General features: G+C 46.5%; 2 protein-coding genes across 2 annotated transcripts; both read left to right on the plus strand.

Annotated features, from left to right (window-relative positions):
- The first annotated feature begins 16,137 nt into the window (after positions 1 to 16,137).
- LOC103717011 (cyclin-dependent protein kinase inhibitor SMR1-like) lies at positions 16,138 to 16,506 on the plus strand. The gene has a single exon (XM_008805236.2). It carries the CDS (start codon positions 16,138 to 16,140, stop codon positions 16,504 to 16,506), a length of 369 nt encoding a protein of 122 aa, XP_008803458.2.
- A 2,504-nt stretch (positions 16,507 to 19,010) lies between these two features.
- On the plus strand, positions 19,011 to 19,571 carry LOC149768048 (uncharacterized). The gene has a single exon (XM_089929911.1). The coding sequence runs from the start codon at positions 19,011 to 19,013 to the stop codon at positions 19,569 to 19,571; it is 561 nt and encodes a 186-aa protein (XP_089786037.1).
- Positions 19,572 to 25,145: the final 5,574 nt, after the last annotated feature.

A 25,145-nucleotide genomic window follows, 5' to 3' on the forward strand; every position in this document is an offset into this window, starting at 1 on the left:
GACATGTCACGGATGAACTCGGCGGACTGACGATAGGCCTGTACCGCCTGACGCCCGATTTCCGCGCTCTTCTCGGCCAGCGCCGCCTCCGCTCGCTCCGTAATCTGAGCTTTCGCCTCCATGACCTTCGCCACAATCCGGTCGTCCGCCTCGGAGGAGACCCTCAGCAGATCGGCCCGAGCCTCCATGTGCTTCGCCTCGGCAGCAACGCGAGCAGCCTCAGCCTCCTCCAGGCGCGAATGAAGCTCCTGGTTGCTCGCGCGGGACTCCTCCAAGGCCGATTCCAATTCGGCCAGCTTGGCTTCAAGAGATCGGGCTCGGTTGCGGGCGTTGTCGGCTGACTGCTGGGCCTTCTCCCACCTCTCCCGGAAGTCGGCAGCCTTCCGGGACTGCTCTTCGGCCCGCTCCTCCGCCTTCCTGATCTCGCCTTCGAGACCCGAGGCAACCTTGAGTTGCTCCTGAGTCTCCAACAGTTGCCTCTCGAGGGCGGCGAAGCCGAGTACCCGCTCTTCGGCCACCTGGAGCCTCGTCTCGAGGTCCCTGGTCGTCCTCCCCGCCGCAGCCTGGCCTCCCTCCTCTACAGCTTTCAGTCGGCTCTCGGCCCTCGCCAGAAGCCTCGCCTGTTCCTCGTGGCTCTCCTCCAGATGGATCATGTACTGGGCGAGCTAAGAGATAGAAAAAATGAGGGCGTCAGGCGGGAATCAATAGAGCCTATAAATGACGAAAGCGGCCAGAAGAACACTCACCGACATGAGACAGACGCAGCTGGCAGCTCCGACGTCAGGGATCCCCATCTGCCGGACCCGCCTACGGTCACTCTCCAGCAGCACCGTCTCGATGAGGTTTCGGGCGCCGGCGAAAGTGAAGGCTGACCCCGACTTCGCCCCGGAGCCGGACGGTGGTTCTGCGGCCTTACCCTTACCCATTGCTTGGGGGAGAGTCGTGCTGACCGTGCTCGGGGCGGGGGCCGCTCCAGAAATCGACAGGGTCCCGCTCGGCCGGGGCCTCGGCGCGCTCCTTCTCGTATCATCCGAAGCCGACCGAGTCGAAGGCCGGGCTGGGGACCGATCGCGTCCGACCCGGCCGTCTCGGGCGCGCCCGGGTGACGCCTCCGGAAAAGCGGTAGTCTCATCACCAGAGGGCTGATATGGCGTCAACTGTCGGTCCAAGCCCGCGGCGTCCCCCTGACCGGTGGGTCCGGACCCGTCTGTCGGCGTCGGAGTCGCCTGCTGGCGGGACTTCTTCGCCGGTGGGACCCCGCTCGGAGGAGTCCGTTTCTTCCTCCGGACCGCTTCCAGTAGGGACGCCCTACTGACAGCCGTCGCCTTGTCCGACCGCATGACGTCGTCGATTTCTGCAAAAAGGACGAGATGGTCGGAAACTGAGAAGCTGATGGAAAGAAGAAACGAAAGAGGAGAAAAGAGCTAAAAAAGAAGTGGTGGCGGGCTCACGGTCGGCGGGGACCGAGCTCAGACCGACGTTCACCAAGGCATCCTCGGAAATAAGGCGGGCCACCGGGGGAAGCCGGCCCTCGGCAACCAGCCCCTCAAGACGGCAACGCCATCGGACTCCTCCCTCGACAACCTCGATAAGCCGATCGGGGACTTCATCGGCGTCTCCCAGATTATCCCGATTCCCCAAGAGGGATCTACGTCAATGAAAAAGAAACGCTCCTTCCAGCCGTGAATGGAGGAAGGAGCATCCTTGACGAGGCCGCACCTTCGCCGCGCCGCGAAGCACCACCACCCTCTGTCCCGGGGGTGGCCGCTCAGGCCGTAGCATTCCCAAAAGACATTCAGGGTGGCGGGAACCTCATGCATGCGGCAGAGAACCTGGAAGGCCGTCAGGGTGCGCCATGAGTTCAGCACCAGTTGCGTCGGCGCCACTCTTAAACCCCGAAGCACCTGCACGACTAAGTCCGAGGGGGGAAAGCGGAACCCAGCCCGAAGGATGTCCTCATTGATGGCGACCTTCCCTGGAGGAGGATGGGACATCCTCTCCTCAGGCCCCGGGAGCGTAATGTTGCAGGCTTCGGGAAGGTGGTACCGGGCCACGAACCTATCTAGGTCTTCAGGGACCAGCTCCGACTGAATGCGGTCCGCCCTTACTTCGTCCATCCCTAATGGCCAGTGAACCTACGGTCAGGACGGGGTCAAGAGGGGGGAAGGCACTGGAACGACTGGAGTACACTAACACGAAAGGAGAAAGTACGGAGAGCCCTAAATTGAAGAGTGGGGCAACTCACCGGAAAGGAAGGAAGAACGGCTCCGAGAGCGTCAAAGGAGGAGCGAACGAACAGTTCGGCGGCAACGGCAGCGGCACAAGGGAGAAACTTGAAGATGCCTGTGAAGAGAAAGGCGGACGGGGGAGGGCCCTCGGTTAAATAGGCGGAAAGGCGGGTGACGCCTCGGTGACGCCAGAGGACGCCTGGCTGCCGAAAGTTTGTTCGCGCCCCAAAGGCGAATCGACGCCATTAAGGAAGGATGTCCGCCGAAATCCGCAGACCGCCAGATCAGCGACAACTGCCATACGCCATAAAGAAGGCGGGAAGCTCGGAGCGCGCGCGCCTTTCCGAGGGATGGCGGCAATCTCGAAGCATCACTCCCTTCACCCGTTCCCCTCCTGGTTCCAGGCTCGGGAGTGGGGGGCTACTGTTACGGGGGAACTTAGCCACCATGCCCCACGTGACCGGCACGCGCGCCCAGGAAGACTACGGCTGCCCCTTGATCCAGCAATCCGACCTCGAGTCGGATATCTTCAGCTCCGCAGTCCGACCCCGAGTCGGCTGCCCCTTGATCCAGCAATCCGACCTCGGGTCGGATATCTTCGGCTCCGCAGCCCGACCCCGAGTCGGCTGCCCCTTGATCCAGCAATCCGACCTCGGGTCGGATATCTTCGGCTCCGCAGCCCGACCCCGAGTCGGCTGCCCCTTGATCCACCAATCCGACCCCGAGTCGGCAATCTCTCGACAACAACAGACTGTTCCTCTGAGGCACGCCGCGGCCCCCTGCTCCACTACTCCCTGCAACGGCCGTATCCGGCGCTGCCCCACGATCCCCTGTAACAGCCGTACAAAGCGGAGCTCCACTATGCCCTGCCATGGCTGTACCCAGCGCTGCCCCACGACGCCCTGTAACGGCCATGTCAGTGGCAGCCCCATCGTGCCACACGATGACGAATCCCCGGAAAAACCCCCCAGCCTGATATATATGAGGCTGGGGGGGGAAGGGGGAGGGTAAGATATATCTTCCAGAGTATCATCTCACCTGCTACCTTCTCCTTCTCCTTCTCCTTCGATCTCCTCTGACTTGATCGTCGGAGGGCCCCCACTACCCCGGTGGTGGTGCGAGGCTTGCTTGCAGGTTTCACGGCGGAGGGCGGAGCGCAACCAAAGCAACTCAAAGGGAACCCCGTTCACACCGCTGTGCCAATCGTTCTCGGTTTGGACCACCAGCAACAGAATCCATGAAGGTCAATGATGTTTGGACATTAGTTGACCCACCCGAAGGAATTAAATCCATAGGGTGTAAGTGGATATTCAAAAGGAAACGGGGTGCAGACGGAAAGGTAGAGACCTATAAAGCCCGTTTGGTTGCCAAGGGTTATCGTCAACGTTATGGTATTGACTATGACGAGACGTTTTCTCCTGTGGCAATGCTCAAGTCCATTCGGATTGTGCTTGCGATAGCAGCACATTTAGACTATGAAATCTGGCAAATGGATGTAAAGACCGCATTTCTAAATGGAGATTTAGAAGAGGAAGTGTATATGATACAACCTAAAGGTTTTACATTTGCAGATGAGTCTAAAGTGTGCAAGCTTCAAAAATCTATTTATGGATTAAAGCAAGCTTCACGGAGTTGGAATATACGTTTTGATAAGGTAATCAAAACATATGGCTTCATTAAGAATGAAGAGGAACCTTGCATTTATAAATGGGCAAATGGTTCAGTTATTATATTCCTTATTTTGTATGTGGACGACATTCTTTTAATCAGGAATGACATTCCTGCATTACAAGGAATAAAGGTTTGGCTATCATCTCAATTTGCCATGAAGGATTTGGGAGAAGCATCTTACAGGATGAAGATCTATAGAAATAGATCTAGAAGATTGCTTGGATTATCCCAATCCACATACATTGATACTATACTGAAGAGGTTCAGTATGATTAATTCCAAGAAAGGCTATCTTCCGATGAGCCATGGAATTAACCTCTCTAAAAGGGATTGTCCGACAACCCCTCAAGAAAGAGAGAGTATGGATAGAATTCCATATGCTTCGGCAGTGGGATCTATAATGTATGCCATGACATGTACTAGACCAGACGTGGCATACTCACTAGGAGTAGTGAGCAGATACCAGTCTGATCCAGGTAGCAACCACTGGAAGGTTGTAAAAACCATCCTTAAGTATTTGAGAAATACTAAAGATCAGTGGCTTGTCTATGGTGATTCTGACTTAAAACTTGAGGGATATACTGATTCAAGTTTTCAGTCAGATCAAGATGATAGCAAGAGCGTGTTAGGATATATCTTCACTCTTAAGGATGGGGCCATCTGCTGGAAGAGTTCTAAGCAGCATACAGTGGCAGATTCTACATGTGAAGCAGAATATATCGCAGCATCTGATGCCGCCAAGGAAGCTGTATGGTTGCAGAAGTTCATCATCGAGCTTGGAGTGACACCCTCCATTGATGGTCCAGCGCCTGTATTTTGTGACAATACTGGGGCCATAGCTCAAGCAAGAGAACCCAAAGCACATCAGCGGACCAAGCATATTCTACGTCGCTACCACCTGGTTCGAGAGATCATCGATCGAGGTGATATTGATCTTCAGAAGATTGACACAAAAGAAAATCTGGCTGACCCATTTACCAAAGTCCTCGGCATCAAAGAGTTCGACGAACACAAGTCGAAGATGGGTATTAGATACTGTGCCGATTGGCATTAGGCTAAGTGGGAGTTGTTGGAATTTGTATCCTAAATGTCAATCGTCAGCATATTGATGATTGAATTTTGTAAATGAATTGACAAATTAATAAAGTGTTATTTGGAATTATTCATCATTTCAACTTCAAATGAACTCTTATATGATGAAGTCCTTAGGACTTATGTTATGATAAAGGAGGATTTATCTTTGAGTCCTTAAACTTGTTTGCGACGAAATGATATGTTGTTACTAGGACGACAACATTATCGAGATTAGGTCGTTGTGTGACATATACGTTGGTTGTTCTCTTAACCAAGGAGTGTGGAGACACTGGTATGCCACACAAGTGAAGTGTAGAAGTACATTTCACTAAACGTGACCAATTCCGGAACGCTCTACTGTCGAGAGATGTTCCGAGTGGATATGGGTATAAGTTTGGCCCTCTGACCTGAGACCGCAACCTGTGACTAGCAAGCAACTCACTGTACTTTGGTACCGGACTACCTGAATTTCTAATTCAGTGACGGAAGGTCACTGGGTGCAGTCAAGTACTTGCGTAATCAGTTGTGAGTCAAGATGGAATTGACCCCTCCTGAAAACAGGAGATAATGTCTTGTGATTAATTTAGCAAAACCTTGGCCAGGGTAATCCCAGTGAGGAGTCACGGGATATCTAAAATTAATCACATAATGGATGTACTAATTATAGGGTTGACAGTGAGCTCTAAGTCATCCTGGCATTAGGAGTCAAAGGGATTAAATTATACAGTAACCATAGTTCAGGGTTCCAGAATATTTGCTTCGCATATATTCGACCTATCCGGACGTCGGGTACCATTGCTAGATGGTCACATCGATTAGTGTTGAAAATTGTTCCTATACTACCGGCTTAGGTTAGAACCTATGAGGTCACACGCATAGAAGATTCCTGATTGATCAAGAAAGCTGATGAATGATTAAGAATCATTTAGGGGTAATTTGGTCAATTTGATTGGCAAATTATCTTATAAAATAATTAAAGTAATTATTGAAGGATTAATTAGTAATTAAATTACTAATAAACTCAATTTGATTGAGTAATTGTGCTAAGGATGAGCCAAATTGAATTGGATTCAAGTTTGGGCTCAATCAGGGTTTTGACCTGATTGGATTAGGTCAGAACCAAAAAGAACTTAAGCTGATCAAATTAATTTTAAATTAATTTGTTCTTAATTGGGGATTGACCTAATTGAATTAGGTCCAACACAAAGTAATAATTCAATTTGATTGAGTTTGCATGAGCCAAAATTGAATTGGATTCAATTTGAGCTCAATCAGGGTCTGACCTGATTAGATTGGGTTCAACCAAATTGCTTTGTTTTAATTCGGGTTTGACCAAATTTGATTAGGTGCAACCCAAGGGGATTAGGCTCAGATGATGTGGCAATTATTGGTGACATGGAATTGGATTTCATGAATTTTAAATAAACCAAAATTATTGCATGGCACATGGACCCATTGCTTGACACATGGCGACATTGTTTGTTATTTGAATTTAAATTCAAACATTAAGCAATGTGTTAAATGATTTTAATCACTCAAACCATCAGCCAAGGTGGCGTCTGAGTTTTTGAATGGATTAAATTCGAATTTCAAGAGGTGATTTCGAAATTATGAAGTGTTTTACCTTGCCGCATGGATTTCAAATTCCTTCCCTCTTGCACATGTGTTTAAAATTTGAATTTAAATCAGATTTGGTTGAGATCTGATTTGGGTTGTTCCTATTCCTTTGTATGTGCCAACTAAAAGAGGTTTTCTGAAAATAAATTTTGAATTTTGAATGAAAATTCGGAGGCCATTAAAAGGGGTCAAACATGGGCACCAAAAACACATCCATTGCAGCCTTCTTCCTCACCCGCCTCCTCCTCCTCTTCTTCTCCACTTTAGATAGGGTTTTCAAGGTGAATATCTAGAAGATTCAAGATTAGATCTGAGTCCTCTACTTCCCTTACAAACCTCATCTCTATCTGTTTCAAGACGATTGATCAAGAGTTGATTGAATCCCGGCGGGCAGATTTCAGCTTTCAAGTGTTTTGCAGCTGCTAGCACTGTTGCGGAAGAAGATCCTTCAGGACTTCGCGTGTACTTCTCGTAGAGGCCATTCGTGTGCGTGGCTGTGAAGTCAAGAATCAGATTCACAACTTTCATCCATCATAAAAGGTATTAATCTAGCATTAATCATTTATTATGGTGTCAAGGTCTAGGTCCAATTCTCCGAGATTTTACCCTCTTTTGGGGCTCCTCACGGAGATATCTCCAGAATCCATTCGATGGATATTCGGAGATTAATTGGTATAGAGTTCTTAAGTTTCAGATCTGATAGTTAATCATGCATAAAAGTTTTAGCATAATTGTTTAAACGATTCCGGCATAATCCTATGTGTTCTTAAGGTGCTGATTTCTAGATTTGATCTTGTAAGCATGCATGAATTAAATTGTTTGATTCGATTTTTCCGCTGCGTTTTAAAACTTAAAAAGAACTACGTATGGCTTGATCCCCCTTATGAAGGGGTACGTAGGCAACCCGATCAGGTTCAGCCATGGTTTTCAAAAAAAAAAAAAAATTCAGCATGCTAAACACCGAAGAACCTAGGAACTTGTCCATGGCCAGCATCTGTCCTGTCACCATCCACGGGTCATTCACCAGTGCGGGCTCCCGATCTCCTTCATTTGCAAACCTTACTGCCATAAAGCCATCCGTCAACAAGAAGCACTCTACGTTGTACTGCAATCTTCCCACCTTTCGGTTCTCCTTTGCTACCCAATCCATCAAAACATTTCTCTCCAAACTGCGCACAATGAGCGTGGTGCTCCTCCACTCCGCTCTAGTACCCTCCAGTTCTTCCTCGGGCACCTCGACAACCTCTGTAAATCTGTTCTGTAGAACCTCCAGCTCGCGAGCAGGAATTTGGTGGTGTGTCTAGACGGGCTACCTCGGCACCCCTTTCGCCACGTCCGCCCATGAAGGGCCCTTCGCCGCACTACCTGGAAGCGGATTACTCATCCTCCAGTCTTCCTCGCCGCCGGCATCGTCGACATTTCTGCTCCTTGTTCAGCCATGTCTCACATTCAGGACCCGTTCGACGAACCCCCCCCACCCCCCCCCCCCCCCCCCCCCCCCCGCGAGTTCCACCAGAACACGAATCTTAATGCATCCGCTCACCCGCTCACCTCCCCATGGCAGGCTTCAATTGCTCCAAAAGATACTTCACTAGAGCCAATACACGGAGAATTTAAAAATTGAACTAATTCCATTATGTCTAGCATCAAAGTTAGCTTTCTAATGTATTTTTAATCGTGCTAACTGGATATTGGATGAGGGAGATATAGCCGAAATAAATAAGAACTTTTTCCTAAATAAAGTTGACAAAGTTGTAAATAATTAATAATACTCTTACAAACATTCCATAGCTGGTATGAATCAAACATGAATTTACGCTTTTTTTCTTAATTCTCTCTCTTTGGAAAGATCTTCATTCATTAGGCACTAGGAAAGAGACGAGTTATATTGAATAATGAGTTCTATGGATTCAAGGGCCCTTTTGATCTACGAATATTTATATACTCTTATCTTCAGATATAGAATTAAGTCAAACAGCATTGAATTGAGAATTTTCTCTTGTATTTTCTTGTGTCCCGTGAAGCCATACAAAAATCCTATAATTTTTAGTTATGATATTATTTCGAAAGGAGTTTCCTGAGAGACTCAGCACAAAAATTATGGTCTAAGGCCAAAACATTTCTAGGAAAGGCTTATAAAGCTGAAGGTCAAAGGTCACAGATTTACCTGGAAGAGAAGTGTCAAACCTTTTACTTATCCGTTTTATTAATCTTCTTTCATTATTTTTGTTTATGCTATCTATTACTTTCTTGCTTCTGCATGTTCTCTTATCTACCTCATCACAATTACTCTTGACCGTGGAAAAAATGTACCCTTATCCTTATTTTCTTCAAGACTCTAACATTATTACAAGACCAATAAGCTTTGCATAATGAACCTTTAGTAGATTCTAGCAATAATTGCATAGGGAGGACCCATGAAGGAGAAAAAAATGAAAGTCAAGGAACTTTATCTTAAGCGCACAATGCTATGATTATGTTGACTGAAACAATTTTTTTTTTCTTTGTAATGAGAACCATTTGAAGGTAATGGGTAAGAGCCACATCACTATGAGTAGGAGAAGAATTTGCGAAGGAATCGGTCTTAATAAGTAATTTGTTGAGGCCATTCTATATAAGACAGATCGACAAGAAAACAATTTGATAACAATGCGCAATCTTTCAAGGATCCTCAAAACATGCATGTGATAAATGTTTCCTACCAACAACTATTTTATATTAAAAGACTGGAACCAACAAAGAAGGCTTACATATGTTAGTGTTAAACATGAACTATATATGCACCGCTATTCACTGCAACTGCTAATATATACCATCGTTGCTTTCAATATTACACCACGTATGGAGTGCATGTTAATAAAGTTGTGAAAAGGTTAATTCACCTCCATTCCCTTGAAGAAGCTAGGATTTTTGTGGTGCAAGTTGGTTTTCTTCTTTATGGTCAAGAAGTAATTTTTTTGTCACAACTTGATTTTGTATACCTCAAAGATGTTTCCAATTTTTCATTAAATAAATATCATGTCCTAAGCCATCACTCGGATTGGCCATGCCATATATATAACCATGTAACCCTAAGGATATGATTCTAAAGAGCATGCAAGACCTATCAAATAAACAGAACTTCAAGAATATGTCATTTTTTTAAAATATATATATTTGCCATATCAATCCAAATAAATAGTTCAACCATTAACAAATATCAAAATTTGTTGAATTGTACAGTTCAATTATTCATCTGGTAATAGATCTATCTATTCCATTGCTCGATAATTATCTTTAAAGTATCCATTACAAAGCATTTTGTGACTTTGAAAAAAAAAACATAGTTCAACATAAATAACTTAAAGATAAAACTAGCAAATAATAACTGTTGAATTAAATACATATATCCTAAAATCAAATACCGACTGTCCAGTATGACATTTATCGTTATTGCTCAATATTACCGGTACGCGTAAAAATCTCACACAAAATTAAAATGACTTCTCCATGCAACAGTGGCTTCAAAAAAGTATCTTTTTCCAATTAACATGTTTCAGATCCAATAACCTTTACATTTTCATCTTCGTACTAACCAATGCCATGCTTCCACATGGTGATGGGATAACTATAACGCCGCACTTTTACTTTGTGATGGGATAACTATAATACTGCATTTTCAGACTGTTTTTGGAGCAACTATAATGCTATATTTCCGGCCTATAATGATGCAATCATAATGCTATATTTTCAGCCTAGGGTGGAGCAACCACAATGCCATGTTTTTAGCTTGTGACAAGGCAGTATAGCGTCATAATTCCAACTTGTAATGGGACAACAATAATACCATATTCCCAGTCTATGACGGTTTAACCATAAGACAATATTTTTAGCTCATGACAGGGCAACTATAATGCCACATTTCTAGCATGTGACGAGCCAATATAATGCCATATTTCTAATCTTCTAATAGGATAATCAGCCTCTGATGGGGCAATCATAATGCCACATTTCTAGCCTGTGACGGGACAACCATAATACCACATTTTCCAACCAATGATGTGGCGACCGTAATGCCACATTTCTAGAATCAAAATGTCATATTTCCAAACTGTGATAAAGCAACAATAATGCCACATTTTCAACTTAAGACAAGGTAACTATAATGCTACATTTTCAGACCACAATGATCATAGCAATGTTGGTCCAGGACCATCTACTGTGGCCAACTCGGGGTCCACAGTGAGAAGAGTATGGGATCATCTGCTAGGATCCACAGAAACATGTAGAGAGAAAGAGAGCAGGAGAAAGAGATAGAGAGAGAAAGGCAGAAGAGAGAAGAAAAACTGGGAGGGGTTTTTTGGCATTTGAACCAAGGTTGGAGAAAGATGGCAGTTGGTGGTGGTGCGTATCGGCCAAAGGTTTAGCTTCCAATGTCTACGATGACAACATTGGAGGAAAAAAGAAGAAAGTATGATGACGAAAATAGGAAACTCGGCCAAAGCAGGGAATTGGTGCTTCGATCATGGCTCGGCTCGCCCGTCAACGGCCGAGAATCCTTTGTAAGGTCATGAGATCTAAAAAGCCTAAATGGAGGTCCAGCCATGCCACTGTCCCAAATTCGTAAATTAAGAGGGGTGGATCTCAAAAACAAGGCTATAGAGGGGAGGTTCTAAGCCATGGTTCCTGTTGCCCAGATAGACAACCCAAGAGGAGGGGGGGGGGGGGGGTGAATTGGGTTTTTAAATAATTATTGCAATTAAACGCTTTGTGAGTAACTAATTAAATCTTTTTCCGAGTAGATTAATTAGATGCTATATGCAGTGGATGAAGGGAAAGTAAGAGACAATAAAGCAATCACGAACACAAGCAAATTTATAGTGGTTCGGAGCTAACCCTTGCTCCTACATCCACTCCCCAAGCCTCACTTGGGAATTCACTATAACCCCACGGATTACAGCCGGTTGTTTTACAAGTTCACAACCCAACTTGTTGTTTTACGAGATCACAACGAACTCGGTCGGTTTTCCCAGGCTCACCGACTAGAACCACCCGATTGTTTTTCCGGGATCACAATCAAACCCTTACACCGTTGGTTTCAACCTAGGCTCACCAACAAACCTTAACACCCTTGATTCAATCCCCTGATTGAATCAAGTAAGGAACAAGAGGTTTGAAAACAAACAGAAAAAGAAAGAAGCTTCTTAACAAGCAGATATTCAGCGATATTAATAAGAGAGAAGTTAAGAGCCCTCAAACAAATTTATGAAGATGTAGAGGAGGGCTTCTCGAACTCGGGGTCTCCTCTTGAATGTCTCGAAGACTTGATGACTGACGGAGACTTCTTGAATGCTGGAAAGAGTTGGTTGGTTGGAGTTTAATGCCCCTCTTCCTTCTTTCACTTGTATTTGCTTGAAATCCTTTGGTAGGTGGAGATTACTTGTTTTCTTTGAATGGAATGTCACTTCTCTACCTTGCTACAGTTCTCTGTGGCTATTTAAGCCATTTCCCACGGAAACTAGCCGTTAGACACAATCTCCTAGCCGTTCTGCACATTCTGCACATCCTGACAATGTTTCCGTTGGGATCGGAGTCGACTCGCGCGATCTGGAGTCGACTCGGCTGCTGCAGGAGTCGACTCGTGCTTTTCTGGAGACGGCTCGGCAACTGTTCCGGATTTGAATTAAAGTGCTGTCTCGACTGGGAGTCGACTCGACTTAACCCGGAGTCGACTCCCCAAAGTCTGGAGCTGACCTGGCACTTTTGGAGACGACTCGACGTAAGGAATCCAGGGATGCATTCTTCAAGTTTGCTCACTCGAGTCGACTCGGAAATTCTGGGAGTCGACTCGGCGCTCAGAGTCCGAACTCCCGATCTTCTGTCTTTTGACTCGTGCCGTCTTGGAGTCGACTCGAACTGTTTCGGAGTCGACTCGGCTCTCAGTATCCGAAAAATAGTCTTCTGTCTTTTTGGGGTTGCGCTGCCTTGGAGTCGACTCGAACTGTCTTGGAGTCAACTCGTCTCTCAGAGACGAAAATACCGTCTTCTGTCTTTTGGGGTCGCGCTGTCTTGGAGTCGACTCGAACTTTGCGGGAGTCGACTCGGCTCTCAGTGTCCGAAATTTGCTCTCTGACTTTTGCCTTGTATCACACTGGGAGTCGACTCTCGCTTCCTTTGGAGTCGACCTGCCAACCATCGGAGTCGACTCGAGTTCTTCGGGAGTCGACTCGGCTCTCAGGGTCCAAAATAACTTCTCTGTCTTTCTGTCTGTAACTCCCTGGAGTCGACTCGTACTACCCTGGAGTCGACTCGGCAAGCATCGGAGTCGACTCGCGCTCTTCAGGAGTCGACTCGTTGACAGGTTCTGAGATGGATCTTTCTGTCCGTCTGTCTGTTCTCAGTCGGAGTCGACTCGTAATGTACAGGAGTCGACTCGAGCCTGTGCCAGTGCTTCTGATACGCTTGGAGTCGACTCGTAATCTTCCGGAGTCGACTCGAGTCTCAGACTTTGGTTCAAATTGAGTTCTTTACTTATCCAAAATGTATTGAACCAAATCTAGAGACACTTAACCATAAATTTACAAGTATTTGACTGAAACACTAGATTGAATTCATTAGTACAATATAAGATATACTCAAATGCTTTGAGCTCATCAAAATCAAATAGGGTTATAATCAATCACTCCACAGTTCTTCATCGAAGTCAGGTTGTCAACAGAGATTTTCACACAGGATGGAAGAGGAGAGGATGTTAGCTAGTAAGGTGGGAGGGCTATTACCTCGACTTTGGTCATGAGGTTTCGGCTATGGTTTTAGTGAGAGCAGTGATGGTGTCACAGTGATTCAACGTAGAAGATAGAAGATAAAGGGTTATCTGGCCGTGATGGCAATCCACTTGAGGGTGGAGATTCTCAAAATAGCGATGGAGGCTAGAATTTCCTAAACTTTGGCCCCACTTGGGACCCCGACTCCCGCAGAAAGTCGTCGAGCTCTCTAAAAACCCTTATCAGGATTCCTACTGAGCTCCGTCATGTCCAGAGCATGCATCTAGCGAACAGGTGAGACCGACCTCACAACACACCTTTAGCTTTTTTTTCTATTCTTTTCTTTTTCCTTTGTTGTGTTGTGTGTGTGTGAGCGAGTGAGTGAGACACAGAGACGGGGCTCAAAAGCAGAATGATGTATATTTATTAGCTCACTTGACTGAAGTGCAATTAGGTAGAACACATTCATACTAGATTGCATGCTTTTCTTTTTCTTTTTGAAATGGATATGGATCGCATTGGATATTTTATTAGTTGATAAGTTTAGAGTAATCTACCGAATATTCCCCCCTTTCGAATGGGTCCGAAACTACAAACGTCATAGAGGTTCTTTTAGCATCATCCAACAACCAATGCCGAAGGCACGAGTCCGAAATCAACTGCTGCAGCCGATTCATGCATACTTGCGCGCTTTAATCATGTCATGGACGCCTCTCACCTGGTTTTAATCATGTCGAAGAACCACCTTTTGGCCGTGCTTCGGTCTAAAGCCTTCGACTTCGTTTCCAAATCATGACAGCAGAAGCGATAAAGGCCGCTCGCGACCCACCGAATAAAGCATGCAGCGTAGGACGGTGAATATTGTCGTCAATGGTCCACTGATAACACTGTAACAGTGAGGACTGAGAAGCTAACAGCTTAAAAGCTTAAAAGCTTTGGCCGTGGTGAATAAAACTCAAATTAAAACTTACCGTAGCTTTAGTTTTTTTTACTTGCAGTCATATTGTGCTGAGCCTAATTTAGTATGGCTTCGGTTGCTATATACATGTTGTTGATTATGGTCTATTAGCACAATATGAACTACGGCATGACCATTTTGGATTGAATTGTATGTGCTTACAAGATTGTTGGCTTTACTCGATCTTGACGGCTTTATGATCCAGATCTACAGCTTATCGTGATCTAAGTTGGAATGTAATTTAGCTCGAGCCACTTTGCGCCATGGATCAGTGATTTCTAGACCAGCAAAGTTAGCATATACATTGAACGAATCAGAGCCATCGATCTTATAAGAATTGATTTTACTTGCCCAAACATTATTACAAATGATCATCTTTGTATGATGAGGTGGTAGGAGCAAGTGTAAAAAAGGCACATAAATCTGAGGCATCTGAGGTTAATTCAAGCGGGGCTTGGTGCTCCTTAATTGCCTTGCTCTGAACGGGTATTGGGTACATGGCCATAGAAAGAAACTCTCTGACGGGGCAACCTATATATGGGCCACTCATCAGTGTACCTAAATTTGCTCATGGGCTGGCTGATGTATATACATACTATAGTATCTATGACAAATATTTACACTGGTGGTACTTGATGTCCAACTATTAATAAAAAAATAGATACTATTTTGATGAAAAATTTTAAGAAAGATAAAATATTAAAACAATGAAAAATGTTATGCCCTGCCACTCATTTACCTACTCAATTACCCATCCGACATGGTGTTCACGTGGTATCCAAGGAACGGCCACTATTCAAACTCCGTCAAAATCCTTCTAAATCACATCAATTTTAATTACTTTGGCATGTTAATAAAAATTCGAGTCCGATTTGAATTTGGATCGGACCCAGTTTAAATCAATCTATCCATAACTTCAAAACTTGTTTACATCTCCATGTGTTGCAATCTACGGGTCCAAATAATCTTACAAATTCTGATCAAATCAAGTCGGAGCGGATTTGTAGGATTGAAAATTTAAAATTATCTAAATTTTAAATGGATCAAATCGAATCAGATATAGTCTGAATTCAGTAAAACTAGATCTGATTTAGAAAATGAAACGGATCCAATTTTATAATTCGATCCAACTTTATAGGTTTTACAAAATAATTAAATCAAATTTAAATAGGTCGGTTGAGTGGGTCACGGATCAGTGGACCATTTACAGGCTTTAAGCGGCACTAAATCAAAACCAGAACAGAAGGAACAAAAGGACGGCTGAACAGATTGCTGTGGCCTGTGGCTGTCGCCACTTGTCACCAGCCAGTGAAACTTGTCAAACACGGAGCTGAAAACCAAGCAGGTTTCCCACGTGCAAAGGTGCCCTGACGCACGGCCAGCCCGACTCTCCATGCATCCTTAATCATAGTTTTTTTATATAAAAAAAACCCATACGGCATCCTATGCAAGCAAGCCCCTTCACAACTTTGCACGTGCCATCGGGCCCAACCTTCTCCCATCGAAGCGCAGCTACGGCAGCATCTATAGCCATTCCAAGATGACCCAAGCCCTGACGGCATCCTATGCATCTGTCAATAAACGAATAAATCAACGACCAGTTTTCACCTGAGAGGGAGGAGAGAAAAAGGATGGCGTCTCCTCCTCTTCTTCCAAAGGGCCCATTCAAGAAAGTGAAAAGCTGAAGGAGATCTAGGAAGAAAGAAGAGAGCTCATAATAAAAGGAGGCCCCCTTAACAAATCTTATGCTGGCTTCCTTCTCAAGAACGCCTCCCGGCCCCTTTCCACGCTCTTATATATAGCCGTTCCCCACCGCCACTTTCCTGGCCCTCTACGTCCACACACCATGTCGGCATCCCCGGATTTCTCCGGAGTCCCACCGGAGCTCGTTCTGCGGCCTATCGTGACCGTGTTTCCGATAGAAGATCGTGACGACCTGTCATCATTGATCAACGGTAAGGATGGGGTGGATGAGTGCCGAACGCCGACCTCCGAAGAGAGCAAGATACCGCCGGTCCCCTCCAGCTGCCCGCCGGCGCCGAAGAAGCCCCGACAAGTGCTTTTGTGCAAGAGAAGACTGTCGGAGCTGGAGTTGTTCGGCGCTCAGGTTGAGGAGATCGAGCTTTGGTTTCGACAAAGAGACCGGCCGGCGACGGTGCCTTCGTTGTCATGCCGGTCAAAGAAGAGGAAGCGCCGGTGTCTCGGAAAGAAATGAGATGAAAGAACCACGCTTTTTACCCTTTTTTTCTAGTATATGGATATTTGTTGTTACATATCATGAGTTTGTTGGTACAATGAGCGTGCAATGTTTTTTTTTTCTTTTTTTTTTTTGTTTTCTAGTAAATATATGTGAGGGACTACTGTGAATATAATCGATGGGTTTCTTGGTTTTAAGTGGTGTGTTTCTTGTTGTTAATGTTATAATATGTATTAATATTCTGTTGTGAGAGTAATAAAGCATCTGCTTGAGATAATTAGTACTGCTAAGCAAATGTCAAAGGAGATGAATGGCGAAAATGGTTTTCGCTCCATTCTAGAGACGGAGAGAGGGGGTGGGTGGTTTAGGTTGGTGTTGTGGAGGGGTCGGTTTGGCTGCAGACTTTGGTGTGTCGGCTAGGGTGGGTGGGAGAATTTGATACTTTATTATGGGGTTTGGGTTGTATCTGAAATAAAATTAGATTGGATATTAGTATATTTTTTTATTTTTATTTATCTTATTTGTTAAATACAGATATAAATATTAATCAGATGCATAAATTTATATTTATATTTATTTTAAATGAATGTAAATACAAATCGAATACTATAAGTATAAATATAAATATGGATTATGATAAAAAATTTAAAAATATTATTAAGTGGATGATAAATCAAATTAATATGATTATTTATTTTTAAAAAAAATTATAAATACTATATAAAATTAAATAATAAGGTTATAAATGGAATATATGAATTAGATAGTTATATATTTATATCCATACCTATTTTTATTTGGAGGTGTGGATATGGGTTGAGTACTTAAATTTTTATTTTTATTCAAATAAAATTGGATGCGGAAAAAGGATGAATATTTAATTCATTTGTACCCCTAATCTTCCTCTCGCCATGCACACCTCTCAAAGAAGTCCGGACCCTAATCTATTCCTTCGCTAGCAGGCCCTGCACATACAATTAATACGCGGTTGTTCGGAACGGCGGACGCGAGGATTAGATTATTATTTTATTTACTTATTTATTTTTGGTAAATGACGCGAGGATTCTCTCAATTTCAAAAAGTGCTCACGTTCGATGCCACGTCAAATCGAGGAGTGAAATGACGCGGATCAGGCTGTCTTCCCGCGTCCTTTTGCGTTGTTAGGTCGGCGGAAAGAGGCGGCAGGGCAAAGGTTGGTAATCAGAGTTCTCGGCACGTGTAGCACGTGAGTGGTATTTTTTTATTATTTTCTTTTCCTTTTGGGCGTGTCCATGATGACAAAATACCTTAAACAATGTTTTAAAATCTGAGTAGTTGGTGAAACAAAAGAGATGACAACAGCTCAATTATCAAACCGTGAAATTAACTTTCATATAATTATAACAAAATAAAATATTTATAACTAATTAATTTGGGATAATAAGTTATATGCTCGCATATTATTATTATTATTATTATTATTTTCTAAAATATGAATGATAACCATCATAATAAAGTAACAAATATGCTCGCATATTATTATTATTATTATTATTATTATTATTATTATTATTATTATTATTATTATTACTATGGCTTTGATATCTACTAGAGTTCAGCATGTTTGATGCATATTCAGGATATACATCAGGATAGAGAACTGGCCATGAAAATATTGTGCAAAGAGATGTGGTGCAAGGACAGCAAAGCAAATGAAGAGAGAAAAGAAGATAGATATTTATAAGGCCAACGGTCTACATCCATAAGTGAAGAAGATTGAAGAAAGCTTACAAACAGAAGAAAGCTCTTTATCTCACAAATTCTCGAAATTTCCAGATACAAAGGTGCATCCCAAGTGATGAGGTCGGAGGGTATCCCTCCGAACCCCAGAGCTCAGTCCCCACCGGTCTCAAACAGCGGAGGCGACTGCTTCTCCTATGAGATATTGTCCGCTTTGAAGGGGGTTTCATAGTCTCTTCCCAATGCATGATTTTACCCCACAAAAGGCGCCTCTGAAGAGAAAGGGGGAGGGATGAGCGGGTGAGCGGTGCTTTGAGATTTGTGATTAGGGTGGGCGCCTCAGGGGAATTCCGTCGAACGGCTTCCAGAGTGTGATATGGCCGAATCTGGAGTGAGGTCATCGGCAACGCTAGTGACGGGAAAGCCCAGAGGACCGAGCAGCACCAACTCATAGAGTGAGGCAAAGCGTCCGTCGTGGGCGGAGGTTGCTAAAGGAGTGTCGAGACATCTGGCTTGGACCCGTCACCGTATCTCCCCCCGTGAACTGGAAGTGGTGCAGAGCCGATTCACCGAGGTTGTGGAGGTGCCGGAGGAGGAAGGGTGCCCGGCCAGAGTGGAGGAACACTACTATCCTGCTTAGGAGTTTGGGGCGGAACATTCCAGTGGATTGGGTGGTTAAGGAAGTTCGGTGGGTCGGGAGATTGTCGTATGATGCTGAAGGGTTCGTGTTGGCGGACGGTTGCAGCGCTATCCGATTTGCCAATGAAGAGGATCGGGAGGCCGCGTTGAGGAATGGTCCTTGGATGGTGGCCGGACAGTTGCTCGCCGTGGACCGATGGCGTCCCAATTTCATCCCAGGGGCCAGTGGCATCGAGTGGGTGGTGGTATGGCTCCGACTGCCTGGCTTGCCGCTGGATTACCGGAAGAAGGAGACTATTCTTCGGATAGCGGCGAGAGCTGGCAACCCTCTAGAGCTAGATGGCTTCACGGCGCAGGGGAAGCAATACGGGTTTGCCAGGGTGAAGATCGAGTTGGACATCTCTGCTCCGCTCACACCCGGGACTTTTATGTTGGGGAGATCGGAGGGGAGGGAGGAGAAGTTTTGGAAGGGATTCACATATGAAAGCTTCCCTGCTCCATGTCCTAGATGCGGTCGAATTGGACACTCGCCGGTGGATTGCGAGTTTCCGCTTCCGGCGATGATGGGGAAGAACTCAATGGCGGAGAAGCATGGTCTGGAAGGAACCGCAAATGGGAAGGTCGCCACAGAGGCTCCCTCACAAGCGGAGAGGAAGGCAGATGGGTTCGGAGAGGAAGGCATCTACGGACCGTGGTTAATTACTAATCGACTCGAATTCCGGTAGGCGCCCATGGCGGCTCCCCGGAGGAAGGAGAAGAAGGAGGGTAATGCAAGGAAGACCTCGACGCCCATCCCAAGTGCTGAGCCGAGTTGGACGGAAGATAGGCCGGTCCCCACAGGATCTTCGGTTGATCTCAAAGGTTGGCAGAAACTTTCCAAGGTGGCCCGCCGAAGGACACAAGAGAAGGACGTTTCCGAAGCTGGAGCACGTGCCGCACCGGGTGGTCCAAGTCAACCCGATTCGGGCTTGGGGTCGGGAGCCGAGTTTGGTTCTCGGCCGGAATCAAGTCGAACCGAATTCAACCTGGGTTGGGTTGAGGTGAGGCCCAAATCAAGTAGTGGTCCAAACTCAGGTGGGCCGAGCCTCAGTCCAATGAAGCGGCCCAGGAGTCCGCCTGTGGACCAAAGGAACGTGGGCCTGATGGAGGGAGGTTCTTCTCAAGTCGCTGGCCGGGCAATGCCCTCGTCTTCGAAGGCCGGCCGGCCGGTGGTTACCGCTCGCTGGAGGAGCAAGAGCTCCCCCCCACTGTTCGTGGCAGCGCGTGGCCGGCCTCCTCAGGTGGTGCATGAATTCAGAGGAGCTGTCGGCGCTTCACGACAGGGGGGAGGGAGCCAACCGGACGGCGGTTGGCCCGTGCTCTCTCAGTGGCAGCGGTCCGGTCTGAGTCCGGGGCAACGGTGATGGCTGGGGAAGCGCCTGGGTAGACGGCAGTGCGGCTTGGTGGAGCGGAGGACGGTCGCGATGTCCGATTGAAGGAGCCGCCCACATCTGGTTCCGTTGCAGGCTTCTCACCCAAACCATGCCAAACGGCACGAACAGTAGATGATCCCTTTCTTAAGGTAAGATTGTCACGGGGGAAGGCTTTGAGTGGGGAATCGGGGGTGGATGTCGAGATGCTAGACTCTGGTGGGAAGCAGGGGGAGCCAACGACAAAGGGCACCGATACCATAAACTCAGCATGCCAAATGGCACAAGGGAATTATGAGGAGCAGTATCACCATATTTTGTTCCAATTAATGGCTTCAACTAAGGGAAAATCCATTGATGCTCAAGGAGGTGAAGGGAGCATGGAGGGGGCAGTAGGCAACAGCAACAGTTCCAGGGAGGTGGGCTGTGCGGACTCCTTGGGTGTTTTTATGAAGATTATATTATGGAATTGTCATGGGGCGGAGAAACCTTCTTTCGCCCCCGCCTTTCGGAGGTTGGTGCAGTTGCACAACCCCAACATCTATATATTGTTTGAGACTCGACTTTCCGGAAGGAGTTTACAGAAGGCTAGAAGGGTGCTACCGAGATCATGGGTGTTTTATGTAATGGAATCCCAAGGACTGTCGGGAGGCATTCTTGTCACTTGGGGACTGGGGCGATGCAGGTTGGACTGTTTCAATGTCTGCAATCAGGAGGTACTTATGGTGATTTCGGAGGGAGATAGGAGTTCCTGGATTCTCTCAGCGGTGTATGCTAGTACTGAGTATAGGAAAAGAAGGATTTTGTGGGATGAAGCTTCTCAGGTGATCAATCAGGGCTACCCAGTGTTGATGGCAGGGGACTTTAATTGTATTGTTGATTCACAGGAGAAGATGGGGGGAAGCCTTTCTCTCACAATAGAAAGATCAAGGAGTTCCAAGACTTTCTTACTTCTAATGGATTGATAGATTTGGGCTACTCGAGCCCTAGGTTCACTTGGTGCAATAATCAGCAGGGGCGGGCCCAAGTCTGGAAGAAATTAGACAGAGTCTGTGCCACAGCTAGGTGGGCACAGTGCTACCCAGACCGTCATGTTAGACACTTGCCTAGGATTGCTTCGGATCATAGCCCTTTGCTAGTGAGTACTGAGGCACATATCCAAGTTCGCCCCCTTTTAGATTTGAGAAGTTTTGGCTATGCTATCCTCGGTCCTGGGAGATGGAGAAGGAGGCTTGAAGGGCCCCGATTAGTGGAGATACTATTTATCAGGTGTCCCGCAGGTTGGAGTTGATCAGGAGGCGGCTGCAGAAGTGGAATCGTGAGAAAGTGGGGAACATCTTTAGAAAGACGGAGGAGGAAGAGGAAGCCATTGCCAAGTTACAGTCTTAGGAGGCACAGAGGGGAGGATTATTAGAGGAGGAGCTAGGGGAGCTCAGATCGCACTTGGCTGTACATGACTCTCTTCTTAGACAGTAGGAGATATTGTGGAGACAGAAATCTAGGGTTCAGTGAATTTTGGAGGGGGACCGGAATACCAGGTTCTTTCATTAGGCGATGGTGATCAGGAGGCACCAGAACAGGATCAAAGTCATTAGGGATGAGGATGGGCAAATGTCAGAGGATCCTGCTACGATTCAGAGGGTGGTGGAGGAATTTTTCAGAGCTAGGTGGTCGAAGAGGGAGATCAGAGAGGCGGTGTGGTCCCTCGAGGGGGACAAGGTGCCTGAACTGGATGGTTTTCCACCCTTGTTCTTTCAAAGGTATTGGATGATAGTGGGACAGGATGTGACGGTGGCCATACAATAGTTCTTCAGTACAGCAGTGAAGTTGCCTGATTGGCAGCGGACTTTCATCACTTTGATACTGAAGCGGCAGGATGCTTCTAAGCCGGATCATTTTCGACCGATAGGCCTGTGTACCACCCCGTACAAGGCTACGACGAAGATACTTGCCATTAGGTTAAGGGATATTCTTCCGAGGTTGATTAGTTCAGAGCAGGGAGCTTTTATTAGAGGGTGCAATATCTCCGACAATGTCCTAATTGCACACGAATTTATATTTGATCTAGGTAGGGGCCCGATGAGGAGGAGCTTGATGGGAGTCAAGCTTGATATGGAGAGGGCCTACGATAGGATGCGTTGGAACTTTGTGCAGCAATCTTTGCAGGGGTTCGGTTTTCATGAGACATGGATTCAGTGGATCATGGGCTATGTTAGGGTTCCGTCGTTTGCCATCCTAGTGAATGGCACGCCATCTTGTTTCTTTGAGCTCTCGGGAGGGCTGCACAAGGGATGCCCTCTATCCCCCATGCTATTTATTATCTGCGCGGATGCATTGTCTATAGCATTGCGTCGAGCGGTGATCACTCAGGAGTTGGAGGTGTACAGGTCAGTGGTAGGTGCTCCCCCGATTTTCCATCTATTGTTTGCTAATGATTTCTTGTTGCTAGTCTGGTCGTCACAGCAAGATGCCCAAGTCATTGGTAGGATTCTTCGAGACTATTGTGATGCGTCATTATAGTGGGTCAAATTTTCGAAATCAGCTATTTATTTCAGTCCGAAGATCAGACAGGCGGTGAGGCACTCTATTCTAGAGATATTAGAGGTGGGTGAGCAGGATGGTACTATGAGATACTTGGGAGTTTCGATTTCAGGCCGGCGATTGCGTGGTAGGGACTGCTCTTCACTTGAGCTCAACATCAGACATAGGCTAGAGAGCTGGCAGATACACTCTCTGTCTATGATGGGCATGATCACCATGGTCTGGTCAGTTCTCTCTTCAATCCCTATTTACTTACTCTCCAATTTCTTCATCCTAGTGTCGGTTTTGAGGTCTATTGAGCAGTTTCTTAGAAACTTCATCTGGGGAAGGCATGGAGGCAGAGGTGGCATCCACATGTTAGCATGGGTGGTGGTGTGTCAGCCTATCAGGCTTGGGGGTCTGGGCATGCAATCCTTGTTGGAGAGGCGAGAGGTGTTAGCGGCCCGACACATCGTGAGATTTGTTCTGGAGCCTGATAGTATATGGTCCTCGTTGATGAGGGCGAAGTATGGGGTGCTACTGCCGGGAGTGAGAGTTACTCGCTACTACTCACCGGTGTGGAGGAAAATATGTGCCAGAACTATGTTGGTCCTTCCGAAGATTAGATTGGCTATTGGTGATGGTCAATCCATCGATGTTTTGGAGGATTGCTGGGTGACTGCGCAGCCGCTCGGCCGTCTGTCGACCTTGGTGGACTCGGGATGATTGGCGGGCCACACGGTTAGTGATATGATGATTTCAGAAGAGGGCCGATGGAGGGAGGAGCTGATCGGAAGGTCTTTGGGGAGCACTTGGTGGAGATGGTCCTGGCTCTTTCGATGCCGACTCGAGGGGAGCCTGACAGGTTAGTGTGGGCGTCGACGGGGCGGTCGCGGGTGCGCGCGAGGGATCTACAGGTTTTGTTTAGGGGGGAGCCAGTTTGGCAAATCGAGAAAGGGTGGATTTGGAGGATGCGGATCCATCCGTGGGTGGCGCTCTTCTTTTGGAAGGTATTCTGGGGCTGCCTTCCTACCAGGAGTGTGCTAGTCCGACGGGGCATGCGGATTCCGCATTGCTGCGAAGTGTGCACGCACATTGAGGAGACTATTGGGCACGTTCTTTTGCAGTGTCCCAGGGCTAGGGAGATATGGAGGAGGTCACCAGTTCCCTCTTTTTCAGTTGGTGGTGTCGGTACAGGATTTGCTGTAGTTGTTGAGAGACTCATTCCGGTGGCCTAGTTCTATTGAGGCAGGGATACTTAGAGCATATCTGGCCTACCACATTTGGTTGGACAGGAATGCAGGCTTGTTTGAGGGCAGGAGGTCCTCGCCAAGGTTGGTGGTGGTTAGAGCAGTGCTTCAAGCTGGGGAGGTGATCTCATGCGCTGCTATGTGTTCTCTTGGGACGATTGGAAACATCTGGGGTACTCGCTTCGCTGTTACAGCGCCCAGGTTTGTTTTTGTCTCTTGGGTGCCCCCACCCTCTGGTTTTCTCAAGGTGAACTTTGATTGTAGTGTGGCGGCAGATGAGAGGTCAGGAGGGGTTGGATTTGTGATCAGAGACCATCGCGGCAGCCTGGTTGCAGCAGGGGGTCATCATATGCCAGGTCTTATCGTAGTTAGGGCAGAGCTTCGAGCAACCTGGGAGGAGATATCATACACAAGTCGGATGCTCGGTGCCGAGCGGGTGTACATCGAGGGAGACTCATCGACGGTGATCGAGTCGATACAGGGTGCAGACCGGTATGGGGATGGTCATCCACTTATACGCGATACACGCAGGCTGGTTGTTGAGCTGGGCGAGCATCAGGTTGCGCATGCTTTTCGGGAGGCAAATAGGGCTGCAGACTGGATCGCTTCCTATATTGTACGACATTCCGGGGAGTTCTTGTTGACATCCATAGCAGAGCTCCGGCCCCCATTGTACTATATACTTTCTTTTGACTTAGCAGGATGTACTCACGTTAGAGCTATATGAATTGCCATTTTCACAAAAAAAAAAGAGAAAGGGGTAGCCCCCATCCATTTAAGTAACAAACCTCTCCGCTATCTAGTCGATGTGGGACTAAGTTCGAACCTTTTATTTCCACAACACCAAGGGTCCTAGGACCTACAAGAACTATACGTCCACAGATGCCTCAAAAAATGAGGTCTCTGCTCGGGCTTCTGACGCCCAATTCAAAGGCCCAAGTAGAGAGGCTCCTTTAGCAATATATATGAAGAATTGTGCGGTATGTGTTTAGTCCTACATCGATTATTCACTGGATAGATATTAGATATTTATATAGAATCAAGAAATATAAATAAAACCTTCCAACTAGCCATTTTGGGTGAGGTCTTGAGTTGTTACAAATGGTATCAGAGCGGACCT

The sequence above is a fragment of the Phoenix dactylifera genome, chromosome 3 (assembly GCF_051530095.1).
Source record: "Phoenix dactylifera cultivar Ajwa chromosome 3, Ajwa_hap1_PhDact_Kaust_v1.1, whole genome shotgun sequence".
In the NCBI taxonomy this organism is placed as follows: Eukaryota; Viridiplantae; Streptophyta; class Magnoliopsida; order Arecales; family Arecaceae; genus Phoenix; species Phoenix dactylifera.